The following is a 15,324-nucleotide window of genomic DNA, read 5'->3' on the forward strand; positions in this document are numbered from 1 at the left end:
CAACACTCCTGCCCAGCAAAGCACAATGGTTTGGGTGGATAGGCAATATGGGACCGTATCCCTGGTGCCACTGATGTCCCTGCAGTGTCCAGGACAGGGATGTGCCAGAAGCCCCATGGGAACCATCAGCCCCATGTCCCCTGCCTGTGGGAGTCCCAAGGCTGATGATGGTTGTTTCTGCCAGGACACACTGGTGTAGTCCAGCACAATCCCATATTGTTGTTGGAGCTGGTAGCTGTCGGACAGACTGGGCCCCACAGGAGCTTGACAGAGCTTGGAGCTGGTCCCCAGGTGATGCTTAATAGGGCCAAAAGTGGGAGCAGGTGATGATGTCTTGGCCATTGAGCAGGGGCTGACATCCCCAGTGCAGCTAAGCAAAGGGACAAAGCCATTTCTTGGTTGGTTGTCTGCAGCCGTGATGTTTTTGGGGCTGTGGTTCATACCCAGCCATGACTCCTCACACCACTGCATTGTCTGAAGGTCCTGGGACCTCCCCAAGCCCCAACTCCCTGGAACAGGGCTGTTTGCAGCATGACCCTGCTGGGCTGGGGAGGGCAGGAGCCTGGGAGACAACAGGACCTGGCTCTGCCACAGAGCTGTGAGTGAGTCATGTTGCTGTGACACTTACAGGAAAGCAGCTCCAGTGGTGGCAGGTTCCCAGCTCTCCAGGGTCAGGTTCTGAGGCTCCTTGGTAATTCTGGCTTTACAGGACACTGAAATTTAGTGCTTGGAAGCAAACTGTCTGGGGTCAGGGTGGAAACTATGATGGCTGTGTCTGAAGCAATGGGAATTCAGAGCTTTTAGCAGGACATGCCACATGCCACCCTTCTCTTTCTGCCTGTTAGGGAAACCAGGCCCTGGGCTGCCCCTGCCCCCAGGGAAGCTTTTCCCAGCCAATTTCCAGTCTCCAACTGCCCTAACTGGGCCATCTGGCTCTTGTTCTCTGTCAGGCCTGCAGCCAAGATGCCCTGTCAGTTTTTTGTGCCTTATTTCTGTCCCTCCTAAAGCTGCTGCAGCCAGAAAACAAATCAGATAGAACCAAAATATCGATGGATTTGACATTTCCCCCCACTCTAGCTGAGTCACGCTTACTTAGGGTTGGGCAGTAGCTGCTGAGCACAGACCTCACCTGGTCTCACCACAAATTTCACAGCTCAAACGAAGGTTTTACATCAAGTGATGCTTCTTTGGGGCAAATTTGAACTCTGGGAATTGCTTCTGGCCTTTCTGGGGGCTTTGGTCCCATATGTGACCACAACAGGAACTGTTTAAAGGGTCTGAAGGCACCAAGAGCCCAGGGAAATGCTGGCCCAGGGCTGGGAGAGCTTTGGCACCATTGTAGCTACATTTGGGGGCTTTGGTTTAGGCTGGTAAAACCGCGTCACCACAAAGCCAGGCTAAGGAGAGAGACCTGGAGGAAGATGAGAAGGAGGAAGAGAATTCAACACTAGGGAGAGAATTTTGTTTGAAGATTTATTGAAAAATGCAGTACAAGAAGCAATACTGAACACTTAGGTCTGCCTAAACACTATGGCAACTTTCCCTTTGATTCACTATGAAAATCCAAAATAACAACTCCCATCACTAGTTGATCTAGAAAGTTTTGCCAACTTTAAAAGTTCCTATTTTTATAAAGAGTTGTAAATGCCTAACCCAGACAATTCACAATTGCCTTAAAAATTTTTTACAAAGCTCCTTCATCTTCTCAACTAAATCATTTTTTTTGTTTTGTTTTTTACAAGTTTCATCTCTAAGGCTGGGACACTACCACCTCTTAAGGTAATTGTACAATTAGGAAAATCAGCAAACCACAGTTTATTAAAATCAGAAATCAGTCAGTCCTTTGCTAACACATCTCTGTTGGTCAGGGACTCCTATTGGGCAACTGGAGCTGCCATTCCAATTTAATGGAGAAGAACAAGAGCTCCTTGCCTTCCTTTCTATAAAAACATTCATTCATATATAAATAGCTTCCATATAATGCATATTATACAATCAAGACAGTCTCTGGGTGAATTTGTGGAGTGGGAAGAGCTGGGAACATTCATATAAATAGACCTTACTTAGCTGATTTGTCCCTAGAGCTGACACAGCATGCTCAGAGCCAAGGATTTTAAATCCCACCAGAGGTAGAAGGGAAGTGGGCAGCCCCACCATGGCCTTGGCTGAGGGTGAGAGAAGCTTCTTCTGCTTTTAACTTGTATCTTCTTCCCAGGCTCCTGGGCTCGGGCAGGAGTGGGGCTGGAAACCCCTGAGGTTAGACAGCAGGTGATGGAAAGGGCATATGAGGCCATGACTTGTTTGAATTACTCCAGGGGAAGCAAGAACTCAGCAGGGGGAAGTGTGAAAATGGAAAACAGCCACCCAAAATCCAAGGGAAAAAAAAAAATGGGGTTGTTCTAGTCTACAGGCCCTTTAACAAGGGACATCTGCAGCAACAGTGAGCACATCCTTTTGGGAAGGAACCACCTCTCCTGCCAGCAGGCTTCTCACCCAGAAATCCCCTGCTTGGGGTGTTTTGTCCCACTCATCGTGCTAAGGGCACATGACACCCCAAGGGAACACCCATGGACCACATTCCCCTAAACTCTCCTGACAGCCAAGTGCCTTTAAGTGCTATGGACAAACTTAATTTATTATGCTGGCTGTGCCTGGTAAAGCCCAGAACTCCTCTCAGCCACTGCTCCATGTGCCCCTTCACTCTTCAGGTGTCTGTTGCAAATGAGATGGAAGGACTGAGCGGCAAAGAACTCAATTTCCAGAAAAAGGACAGTGACTGAGGGTGCTCAGCATGATGGGTGTTTAAGGCAAGCATTACCCAACTAAGCTGAGGACAGCAGAGACACAGGCCTCTTCCACAGCCTGCGTGGCAGAATAAGGAAGGAAAGGGCTTTTCAGACATGGATAGGAAGACTTAATCTCTGCACTATAGCCCAGGACTCCCTAAATCCCCAGAGCAGGATGCCGTGAGGGAGGCAGAGTGTCCCAGGAGGGAAACCTGCACCAGAGCAGCCCAGAGGCAGCTGCTGGCATGGGAGGGCTGGAGGCTGAGCAGGACCCAGGGCCAGCAAGGCTCAAAGAGAGCCAAGATCCAGCAGCTCCAGCAGAGTCTCCAATCAATACTGACAGCTTAATTAAAATTGCACCTGAAGCTGAGAAGCTGCACCAGCCCCAGTGTAGTTCCAGGGCTGGCTGCAGCTAAACAGTGGAGTCGTTGCAGCCTGAGCTAAATCCAGTGACTTCTGAAATACATTATTCAAATTTAAAACTGGAGAGCTTTTCTCTTTATTGCCATTTTTTTCCCCATCCTCACCTAAGGAGCAGAGCACTCCTTGCCCTCAGCTACCACTGTGCCACACTATATATATAAATATATATATATATTTATACATGAAAAAAAAAATCACAACCTCAAGTGGACTAAAGTGTTCACAAGTGTCTGGGCAGACTGTTTACAGAGCTTGGTTGGTTTTTTGCTTCTTGAATTTAAAAGGTGGAAGGACAAACCAGGCAAGAACATTCCCATGAAGCTTAGAGAGCAGAAATGGGAGCACATCCAGCCCCTGAAATCATGTTTTTGCATCACCCCCTCTGTGCTGGAAATGGCCCTGGGGGTCTGTAAGCTCAGCCTCAAGATTCAGACAATCACCCTGATATTTCATTCCAGCAAGGGGGTCATGAAGCCAAATCCAGACCCGCAGTCGAGTGTGGAAGAGGGAATGTCAACACTTCCCATGTGGTTTGGCTCTTTCACCATCAGCAACACCTGATAGCTCCTAAAATTCCTTGTTCAGCCTCTCCAAATACAGCTTGCAGGCCTAGGAAGAATTGTCTAAAGGAATTTAAATTAAATGCTAGTAGGATACACGCTCTGAGAAATGGGTAACGTGTTCAGCTTTAAATAGCACTGCGAGGGGAAGAAAAAAACCCAACCCATGACTTACAAAAAAAACCAAAAAACCCCTCCATAATTTAAAAATCATGAACACAAACAAGTGAAAAACTATGACATTGAAAAGCTCAGTTCCTGTGAATGCTGCACAAGCCTACCTTAATAGCATCCCGAGTCCAAACACCTTAAACACACACTTCTAAGGGCTTTTTAATTTAATGGCATCTAGAAAACACAAACAGGTGGGGAGCACTCAGCAGAGACACACGGGAAGAAGGTGAGATGCTATCCTCTTAAAGCTCTAAAATTCACAGTATAAGATACTTGAAGCAACTTCCAGTATTCCTTAAATCTAGTCAACTATTCAGATGTATGCACAGGCTACACCACAAAACCCTACTGTGATCACACATCAGGGCTGGAACCCAATGGGGAGGGAGCTCAGAGCAGCCCAGGTGTTGCAGCGGGGCTGGAGCTCCCCAGAGCTACAAAAATAATCTAGAGGCAATTGGAAATGCTGCACAGAGTCTGACTCTTTAAACTGACTCTCCTGGAAGAAGGACCCATGGCTTTGTGAAGGCGCATACAGAGCCCGCACCGGGAACATGCACGGAACAGCTCCGCTATCCCTGATGAGGCAGAGGGAATACAAGTTAAAACAGGGAGCCCTGGAGCCCTGTGAGGTGAGATTCTGTGTCTGAAGAGGCTTTGCGTGAGGGAATGCAAAACTGAAAACCTGTAAAAAATACTAGAAATATTTTAGAAGTTAGAAATATGGCATATTTCTGTCGCGATAGATATTAAAAAACCCAACAAAACAAAACCCTATATCCAGTAGGATCTAGTGGACTCTGGAAAAATCTCAAGTAAAATGTCAAAGCGCAACTCTTAATAAATGATATGAATGTCTCTGAGTGTCAAGTCTGAAATCCGAGGTCTTTGTGCTCCAGGTAGTTTCTTGGTAGTTTTGCTGGGTTTCTTTTTCCTGGTGTTGTCATGGGCAGGAACGTTTCCTAGCAAGAGAGGAAGATGGTAAGTTGCACCAACAGCAGCATACTGGAAAAGACAGGAATACACCTCCCTGAAGTGGATGGGAATTGAAGTCGGATGAGTCACCACCAGAGGCAGGTGAGAGGTGCCTAATGGGGCTCCAGGAGAGTGACTTTGCACAAGGGTCTGGAGCAACAGGACAAGAATACCAGAGGGCAGGGTGAGATGGGATATTGGACAGGAATTTTTCTCTGGGAGGGTGGTGAGACCCTGGCACAGGATGCTCAGAGAAGCTGTGGCTGCCCCTGGATCCCTGGAAGTGTCCAAGGCCAGGCTGGACAGCGTATGGATCATCCTGGGACAGTAGAAGGTGTTCCTGCCCATGGCAGGGGTGGGACTGGATGAACTTTACAGTCCCATCCAACCCAAACCATTCTAGGATTCTGTGATCAGTGGCATGAGGCAGGATGGTGTTTAAAGCACTGAGGTACACCCAGAGCTCCTGGATTCCTTCAGCAGCTCCTTCCCAAACTTATAAAATTTGCAGAAAATGGGATTTCCAGGCAAGCTTGGGGGTTACTGGGCACTGATGTGGACAGGGGTCTATGTGCCACCTACAGCTGCTCCATGTGCTCCCAGCACATCATGGATATTTCAGAAGGCAAAGTAGCCTCATGGCAGGAGCTGTGTAGCTTTTAACCCATTTGGGCTCATTTCCACAGGATTAGTCTGTCTGTGACTGCCTCATCAGCCTCCATGGATCTAACAGGACGAAGCATGAGCAGGACTCAGCAGAGAACAATGATCATTTTACTTCAACTCTGACCCTATTTACCCAAATCTCCTGTGCACTGAGATCAGTCACCCCCTGCCCCCACTCAAGGTGATGTCTCTACTCACACAGCCCAATTACTCCTCTGCAATCTCTGTCTCCTGGTGCACAACCACTTTGGTCACTGACATGTCTGGGTGCTGCTCCTTAGCAGCCTTGATCGCCTGTGCCAGGACCTGAGGGACAGCAGGGGAGAGCATAGGTTAGAGCACATCAGAGTGTCAGAGCATGGCACCCACCAAGGACACAAGAACCTTCTTCTAACTCCAGAGTGTAAAAAAGAAAAGTAGATGCACTTGATAGAATTATAGGAAAATTATAATTTTGAGTTGGGAGGGACCCACAGGGATCATCCAGTCCACTCCAGGCCCTGCCCAGACCCCCCAACAACCCCATCTTGGGCATCCCTGGCACTGCTGTCCAAAGGCTCCTGGAGCTCTGGCAGCCTCCAGGCCGTGTCCATTCCCTGGGCAGCCTGGGCAGTGCCCAGCACCCTCTGGGGGAAGAACCTTGCCCTGATCTCAGCCTAAACCTCCTCTATCACAGGGAGCAGAGCTCGAAGCTGCCCCTCGGGAGGAGCTGCAGCCCTTGCTGAGCCTTACCCTCAGTGTCCTCTGCTCCAGCTGAACACAGCGAGTGCCCTCAGCCACCCCCTCTATGACCCTTCCTGATCCTTCACCATCTCCAGAGCTTCCTTTGGAATCTCTCTTAATTGTTTTAGGTCTTAAATTGTGGTGCCCAACACTGCCCCCAGGACTTCAGCCACACACTTTGGTGACTTTTAGTGCTATTACATTATCTCTGAAAGGAAAAGCACTACTTGAAGAATACCTCCATCTCTCCACTGCCCCATGGCAGAAGATGGATGAGAGCATTTAAGCATAACCTGCTTATTTTTCCAGCAAGTGTGATAGGCACATCTCAGACATTTTCTGGTGGAGTTAATAAACTAGATCTTGTCATAAGAATATTTTCCACCCCCATGATACTTGTGACTAAATTTAAATTCAAAGTATAATTCTCTGATGACAAAATCATCACTTCCAACACATGCAAGAGGCCAATGAGGCTGAGTCATCAGAAAGGTTTCATATATAGCCAAAGAGATGCTACACAGGTGCTGAGTGCTCTGAAATTACTTCTGGCACTACAGAATAGCAATAGTGCTTCAAAGTTATGGGAAAAGGAATGCAGATCAGCCAGATGTCAAGGAAAACTTTTATTTCACATTTTTATGGATTTTTTAAAAAAGCCTACAACTGTCCGAAACAATTCTGGAATCAAAACTTTGCTGCTCATCAGTTTCAGAATAGAATTCAGCTTTCCTGGCTCAGATGTTTAATGTCAAAAGGAATTTATTACTGATATAGAATCATGGAATGGCTTGGTTGGAAATAGATCTAAACCCTCATCCCATTCCACCCCCTGCCATGGGCAGGGACACCTTCCACTAGACCAGGTTGCTTTAAGCCCTGTCCAACCTGCCCTTGAACATTTACAGCGATAGAGCAGCCACAATTTATAAAAATATGAACTTTCATCTCTACCCCAGTAAAATTTCCCTGGTTCATTTTTTGGTGACACTGTCTTTGAACAGGCAGCCTGACTGATTTTTGCCAGCTCTGGGAAAATTCTTTTGGATCATATCCACACTCCTACCTGGTCATGGTCTACATCTGCATCTCCCGTGATGACAATCCTCTTCTCAATCCGTGTCTCTGAAATGCCACCTTTCACAGTCTAGAGCAGAAGGAAAAGCTGCTGTTAGTGTAAAAGTGCAGAGGCGTTCAAGCTCACTGGGGCTGCCTGTCTAAAGACGGTATCCAAAAATAGTGTCACCAAATTGTACCTGGCATTAGAGTCACAGGGGAAACTGCTGCTGCTCAAGGAAAAACTGTCAAAGAGTTATTTTTTATAGGTGAGCCAGGGAAGAGCTTCTCCTCACAGGACAGCTCTTCCTGCTGTCCCCCACAGGACAGTCAGAGTCCATGTCCAGACTGTGCTGCAATTTAATGCACAATCCACAGATTTACACAGGCAAAACTGAACCCTTCATGCTTTGCTCCATGTACTAATCATGTATTTGAAAGGACCTTCCAAAAACTTTTTTTTCTCTCACTCATCCCTGCTCATCTCTCCATCAGGCTGTTGGTTGAATTGGTGTTTTGTGGTGCTCCCTGGTGTTACCTTGGTGATCTGGGTGGTGGTGGTACTGCTGGTGGTTTCTGAAGTGATGGTCTGGGCAGTCAGCAGGATGCCAGGGTCTAAATCCCCATTGCCACCATCTGTCTGTGGGACACAAGAACAGGCCATCAGCCCCTGAGCAGTGGGGACAGAAGCAAAGGCTCCACATCACCAGAGCCAGACAGAGGATAATCTGAGGACAGCAGCTCCATCATGCACAAGACACAAGTCAACCTGTGCCTAGGTGCACAAGAGCTGGGCAAGTCTCTGAAAGCTCAAAGTCCCTATGCTTTAAGGCTGGAAAAGCACAGATCCTTCAGGGAGGACCTGTGACACCCCTCAGACCAGGGGCACCAGGGACGTACCCAAATCTGAGCATGCTGCTGGCCCTGCAGTGCTGGTCATAACACCCATGCCTGAACCATGACAGGAGACCAACACAGACACTGATCCCAAATTCCACCTGCCTGCATCCATGGAGATCAACAAAGCCAAGAGCACAATCTTATTCAGAAGGTAATTGTGACCCTTCCTCCTTCCTGACAAAACCTTGCACATCCCTCACTTCATGCTCTGCAGAAGCAAAGAACATCCAGACATTTGCTGAAACAGGAATAAATTTTGGAGCTGGTTCTTGGATTTCATCCTGCCTGACTCAACCACTCAAGGTCTGCCAAAAATCCCACATGAAGTCATCCTGGCCAGCTCATCCTGGCTGTGCTGTCCATGTCCCCACTGGGCAGCGTCCTTGCTCAGCATTGGGACAGTATCTGGAATTACCACAAGGTGGGACCATTTTCCACAGTGTGGAAGAGATCTCATGGCACATCACATCCTGTGCACACATGGCCGACTGATCACAGCCCTGGAGATCACTTTTCCTTTCCATTTCCCAGTTAGAGCAAAACTCCTCCATTCACCTACATACTTGCCAAAAGCCAGGGCAACGGTCACCACTATTGTCTGAATGATCTCTCTGGTGCTGCAGTTGGGAGGATGCTGAGCAGCCACAGCATTCCTTAGGAATCCTAAATTATACAATCATGAGATTCCTGCATCCATAACAACATCCCACAGCAACAGGAGAGCACAAGCTGCTGATGACAACCACAGTGATGGCAAAGCCAAGCTGACACAGGCTCCAAAATTTCAAATACATGAAGAAAGGCTCGGAGGGATGGAGGTGTTGAGCCTGGAAAAGAGAAGGCCTTGGGAGACCTTATAGCCCTTTCAGGGCCTAAAGAGGCTCCAGAAGAGCTGGAGAGGGACTGGGGACAAGGCATGGAGGGACAGGACACTGGGAATGGCTCCCACTGCCAGAGGGCAGGGATGGATGGGATCTTGGGAAGGAATTGTTCCCTGGGAGGGTGGGCAGGCACTGGCATAGGTTGTCCAGAGAAGCTGTGGCTGCCCCTGGATCCCTGGAAGTGTCCAAGGTTGGACAGGGCTTGGAGCAGCCTGGGACAGTGGAAGGTGTCCCTGCCCACAGCAGAGGGCTAGAACTGGGTGAACTCTTAGGTTCCTTCCACCCCAAACCATTCTGCCAGTCTGTGATTAAAATCTGGTTTAGACTGAGGATTAATTTTAACCACAGTAATTAATCCATACCTGCATATCCTCTGCTTTGTAATACTGCTCTACTAAGATTTTTACTTTCCAGTCACCACATACCCACTGAGGTTGCATTTTATACAGAACATTTAGTGTTTAACAACCATTTCAGTCTTGAAACCTAAGGATGACCAAATAATTTATAAACCAAGTTCTGAAGAAGCATAAACACCCTCTTCAGATCTGGGAAAATAAGAAAAGGCATTTATTGCAGAAAAAAAGGCCAACTCAGCTTAACTTTGTACAGAGAGCCACATCCTGAAGCCACCAGTGGCTGAAGATAAACTCTGTTTGCAAGCACATCTTGAAAAAATAATTACTCTTCAGGGATAGCAAAACCACTGCTCCTCTAGAAATACCAGATGCACCTGGAAGTAGCGTCCACAGCATCAGTTAATGCCTGTGCTGCACCCAGACATGCAGAGACAGGCAGGTGCTGCTGTCTTATCCTGAGGATTCAGAAACAAAATGTTTACTTGGGTTTAATTAAGCCCCTAGGAAACTCATCAGAACACACCTTACCTGTGCAGCTTCGTAGGTGATGGTCTTTGTCTCTGTGTGGACAATAGGGACTTCCTTTGTGGGAATTTCACTTTTGACGGCGCTGGACACGTCAGAGATGGTGACAGTCTGTGTCTTCACGAGCGGGGGCTGTGAGACAGGGTTAAAAACATCTTGTAAACAGCCAGTTCCCATCTCCGCATCCTGACTGGGCTGCTGGCAAGTGTTCTGACACTGATCTGATAAAAGTACTGTGGGAACCAACGTCAGCCTGGAAATCTTTGGGTTTAAGTCTCTGGAACACCACACTGCTCCAAGGGCAGCGATCAGGCGTAAGGATTAGTCAGGCAGTAAATTCCTCCAGCCCTTCCCCACACTGTGGACTCTGGTCAGCCCAAACCAGGCATTAAGGGTTTAATGGGTGTGTCACAACACCACAGATGCTGTCTCCACTGATTCTTAACTTTCTAATTACCAGAAGCTCATTGCCAGTTGCTAGGAGAAGATGACCCTCATCTGGTGATGCCAGTGTCAGGATTATACCAGCCCTGGGCACACAAGGAATTTATCACAGTTGAGCAGCTTTATCCTGACCTCAAGAGTAACACTGCATTATGAAAAATCCTCATCAGATCTTTAACTTTTATTAAATCAATGTCAGATAAAACAGGAAGAAAAATAAGGGTGGAGAGAAATCAGTTGTTCCAACACCTGATGATTTTCCAGAAGAAGACAGAGTGAGTTCAGAGCCAGTGCTTTCCCAGAGGGCTCGATTTCTGCCACCATCCCCAACCCTGCCAGATGCCACTGTGATCATTAGTGGGGAACAGGCATCTGTTGAATCAAAAGCAACATCAACACTGGAGCAGGCAAAAATCCCTCCCACAGTGGGGTGCACAAAGGGACACACTGGACAGCACCTCAAATTTGCTCTGCTGTGCTGAGAGTCAGCTGCCAGTCCAGCTGGGGCCAGCAAAATCCTTGAAGGAGCTAAAATGACACAATTTTTGAGCCTAAATATTGCCTTTTTGTGGGAATGCCACAGGATGCTTCAATCCAAGAAGAACAAAGGGCATTGCACTGTGGCAACTGCATTTCATGCAAAGATAAATTGAGAGGGAGTCTTTTTTAATGCAAAGACAAATTGACAGTGGCTCGTATTTAATTCAAAGATAAATTGAGAAGGGCTTATTGCACTGACTGTGGGAGATTCACCGGCTCATTAGCTCCAAGCACGAGTCCAAGCCAAGCAAACCCAACTCCTCTGTGGGTCTGTGGCATCTGCTTGCTGCAGTGTTTGGGTTCCCACTCCAAAGGCAGCCGGGGTGTGGGGTGCAGGAGCTGGGCTCACTACCTGGAAGCAGCGAATGAGCTCCAGCAGCCTGTTAGGAGCATCTGGGTTGGGACATTCGCCATGTGGCTTTCTAAAGTCAAAACTGTCTTCGCCATCCTCTGCCACCTCCTCCTCGTCTCCTCCCCAGGGCTGACGGGGAAGTGTGGCAGGGCTGGGGTGGGGCTCCAGCTCAGAGAGCTCCGAGTCCTTCTCCACATCCACACAAACCCCCTTTCCACATGTCAGGTCCTCCTCGCGGGCGGATCGGCTGGGAACCGCCTCCTCCTGCTCCTTCTCCTCTTTCTCCTCCTCCTTGCTGCTTAGGGAGGAAGCACCAAAGTGCCAGCTGGCAGAAGGCTGTGAGGCGGGTGGCACTGGAGTCTCACTAAAAACTACCGACTGCCTTGAGCCCTCCCACGCAAAGCCAGTGTTAAAACTGCTCCACTCTGCCACTGCAGCCACATCCTCTTGGGAGAGAAAGTCACTCATTTTCTAAAAAGAAATGGATACACAAAAAGGGCCAGAGAGAGAGAGAGAGAGAGAGAGAGAGAAAGAGAGCAGGGAGTTAAGGAGAGCAGGAGGTCAGAAGGCATCAAGGTAAAACATCAGGTTCTTATCGTATATCATATCTCCAGTAACACATGCAACAGTGGGGCTGGACCCTGGAAAACCTCTGTGCTGTACCCAGTGCATTATTGACACAGCCTTCCTGGTACATTAATAATCCACTCTCCTAAATTCTAAGGAAGTAATATGAATACTCTCTGCACCTAGAGGAAGAGTCACCACTATGCACTTTTTGCTCAGTTTGGAATAATTTCAGCGTATCAATCAGTGTATCAAGAGGGGACTTGTACACATCCAAAACTTCCATGGGCAACAAAACCCACTAAAACCATCCTGATTCTGCTTTTAACTCCTTGAAACTGTTGCCTCACTTTCTAACAAGATTCCCTGGGCAACCAAAAATACTCCAATTTATGCTTAAAATGTGAGGCCTGAAGCCTGTGAGTTATTTGGTATGATTCATTTTTTATACCCCAGAGGCTTTCACATTGACTGACCTCCTCCCACAGCACAGCTCAGTGGTAGGATAAGAACAGGAGCTGCTTTATGAAGGAACAAATAGATGCTTTAAAAAAGGTATAACTTCAAGAAATTACTCTTCCCCCATTTCTCATGGTATTTTTCAGTTCTCTGCTTCTTTATGTTGTAGACAGGTTAGCTGTAAGATTTCTATTTATTAGAATTTCCAGCCTCTTGTGCTTGTCTTAAGTTGTTGGGATATTGCTTAGCAAAATGCATTTAATATGAATGGAGGGAGAGCAACCAGCACTGAGATAGGCAGGTCAGACTGCGCTCACAGGGAAAGGCTATTTCTGAACCAAACCCTTCCACATGTTTCTCCAAACATGGAGAAACTTGGAGACCTCAAGGCAGTTTGCAGCTTCCTCCCGAGGGGCAGCTCCCATCTCTGCCCTGGGCCAGGGACAGCAGCCAGGGCACGGCTGGAGCTGGGCCAGGGCAGCTCAGGCTGGAGCTCAGGGCAAGGCTCTTCCCCCAGAGGGTGCTGGGCACTGCCCAGGCTGCCCAGGGAATGGGCACGGCCCCAAGGCTGCCAGAGCTCCAGGGATGCCCAGGCTGGGGTTGTTGGGGGGTCTAGGCTGGGCCAGGAGCTGGACTGGTTGTTCCCTGCAGGTCCCTTCCCATTCAGGATATTCTATGATATCATATCCAGATCCCACCCTCATTTCCTAATGCAAGACTCTACATTGCAATATTCCACAAAACAGAACATGAATGGGCTGTTAGCTGTGTAGAGCCATGTCTTGTTGGTTTAAAACTTGAGTTTATATACTGCCAATATGCTGACCTTCCCTAAATTATAGATGCTAAACCTTGCAAAATATTCATGGGACTTTGAGAAGACACATCTCATCTTCTGGGGTTTAATGGAATACGCCTTAGGATGAGATTTCCTTATGTAAGAGCTGGAGCACTACTCAGCCAACAGAAGAATCACAGATAAAACAAAGAAGATAAAGCAGCTACACAAACACTGATGTATTTAAAAGGCAAAAATCTGTATACAGTCAAAACAACCTCCCAGTTCCCTTTCACAGACAGATAAAATAATTTGCATTTGGAAGCATCTTGTATGACAGATGCAAAAAGGAAGGGAGAGCTGGAAAGGAGCCTGTGCCGCGCGTATTCTCGTCGCCAGTAGAGCCAAGTGCAGCAGCAAACATGCAAGCTGGAAAGACAGAATGAAATCCTGATAAGATCAACTGATCAGAAACACTTATTGCCTTGCCTTCCTATTCCACTTATTATTATTAAGAAGATAAACTAATGGGAAGGTATTAATTTCTAAATAAAGTTATCTATGTAAAACTCCCCCATAGGAATTTCAGCATCTGTTACAAATTCTGATCTTATCAAGATTTGTTTAAAATTGCAAATGCCAAAGCATACCTATTTAGGGCTCAGATTTGCAGAATTCCAAGCTCACCTTGAGACCCAGGAAACCTGAGAGGTGCCTGGACTGCCAACTACTCATTTCCAGGGACATAGCCCCAAACCACTGAGGCCTAAATCAAGCACAAAGCAGTCAAACACAGAGTAAATTAAATACAGGACAGGATGCAATGCCCCAGAAGAAACAAACTGACCCAGACATGAATGCACCTTATGCACCACCCTTCAAATACAAATCTTTGTGCCTCTGAAGATACGGCTGAAGCATAGCAATGAAGTGACGCACAATAATTCAGACTGGGGATAAATTAATAACAGGCTCAATTTCATGTTTGACACCAGTGGCCAAAAGGATTTCTTTTTCTCAAAAAATGGTTTTGTATAAATTTGTTTACTTGCATTTTTTCAAGACTCTGCTGTTTTGGATCAGTATCTATTTGTATGACTCAGCTGCCCTGTGTTGTCAGAGTGGATGTTTTTTTTCATGCTGCTGCCTCTTTATGTTGAATATTCCATTACTCCCATCCCAAATCAGACTACTATCCTGCAGAAAACTTAAGGAGTGCTAAAATTATGTCAACTGCCAGTTAACATTAAAGAAAACTTGCTAAAACCATGAATTTATAGTGCACAGTAACTACCTACAACCACCACATGGAAAGGCTAGGAATCCCAGCTGGTTAATACTTCCCAGTCCTGTTCTTTTCCAGCATGGCAATGGAATTGTTGACGCTGTTATTAGGTTATCCCCAAACAAGGATCCACAGAAGCTCACAGGCTCAGAGTGACTGTCTAGGGATGCACAAGGAGATGATGTTGTTTTGCAGCAAACCACACTCACCAGAGAGCGCTCCCAGATCAACTGATGCTCAATCTCACAGCTGGCAAAGCACTTGGGTAAAAAGTATTATAAAGCAGAAAACAAGAGATCCTTATTTTACAGTACCTGCCACTCCCTTACCAAACTGCTTTACCTTAAGGTAAAAGTTAAAAATATTCAGAAGCTGTTCAAACACCCTGGCATTGAAAAGGATGGACATTACCTATGGATTTGTGGTTTTCATGGATTTTCTCACTGCAATTGATCTGATCACAACATCCTGACCAGCCTACTCAGATGACAGACAGATAAAAGAGATTTTGACCAAAAGTTAAAGCAATGCTAGAAAACACACTGTGTGCCCAAACCTTCAAAAGACTAAACTCTGTCATGAACAAGAATCCAATATATTACACAACACACAGCAATTACCTCCAATTGTTGTATCAAAGTCTGGGCAACATGAAACAACCTCAAGATGAAGACTTAAATTATCAAAATGAGGTTGTTAGGCAATATGATTCCTCTGCCCACCCCCACTGGTCTCCTTCCCATCTCTTTTGTGGGACAGGTACGGCCGCATGAAGGGCTCTTTATTCCAAAATCCCTCTGCAGAGAACAAAGCAGTGGCATTGCAAGAGCTGCCTTAGTGCACCAGCAGCAGGCAAAAAGAGGGGATAAAG

At 46.9% G+C, this 15,324-nt stretch overlaps 1 protein-coding gene across 1 annotated transcript in view; it reads right to left on the bottom strand.

The window, feature by feature from the left end:
- Nucleotides 1-1,459: 1,459 nt before the first annotated feature.
- Nucleotides 1,460-15,324, bottom strand: part of EPB41 (erythrocyte membrane protein band 4.1) — a 76,184-nt gene continuing 62,319 nt past the window's right edge. The window contains exons 21-26 of the mRNA XM_066564848.1: nt 11,365-11,835; nt 10,032-10,160; nt 7,902-8,003; nt 7,374-7,454; nt 5,783-5,890; nt 1,460-4,905 (exon numbers count right to left, since the gene is read on the bottom strand). Coding sequence (XP_066420945.1) covers nt 5,792-5,890; nt 7,374-7,454; nt 7,902-8,003; nt 10,032-10,160; nt 11,365-11,835 — 882 coding nt within the window. The 3' untranslated portion in view covers nt 1,460-4,905; nt 5,783-5,791. The remainder of the gene's footprint in view (nt 4,906-5,782; nt 5,891-7,373; nt 7,455-7,901; nt 8,004-10,031; nt 10,161-11,364; nt 11,836-15,324) is intronic.

Source organism: Molothrus aeneus, chromosome 23, assembly GCF_037042795.1.
Source record: "Molothrus aeneus isolate 106 chromosome 23, BPBGC_Maene_1.0, whole genome shotgun sequence".
NCBI classification, from domain to species: Eukaryota; Metazoa; Chordata; class Aves; order Passeriformes; family Icteridae; genus Molothrus; species Molothrus aeneus.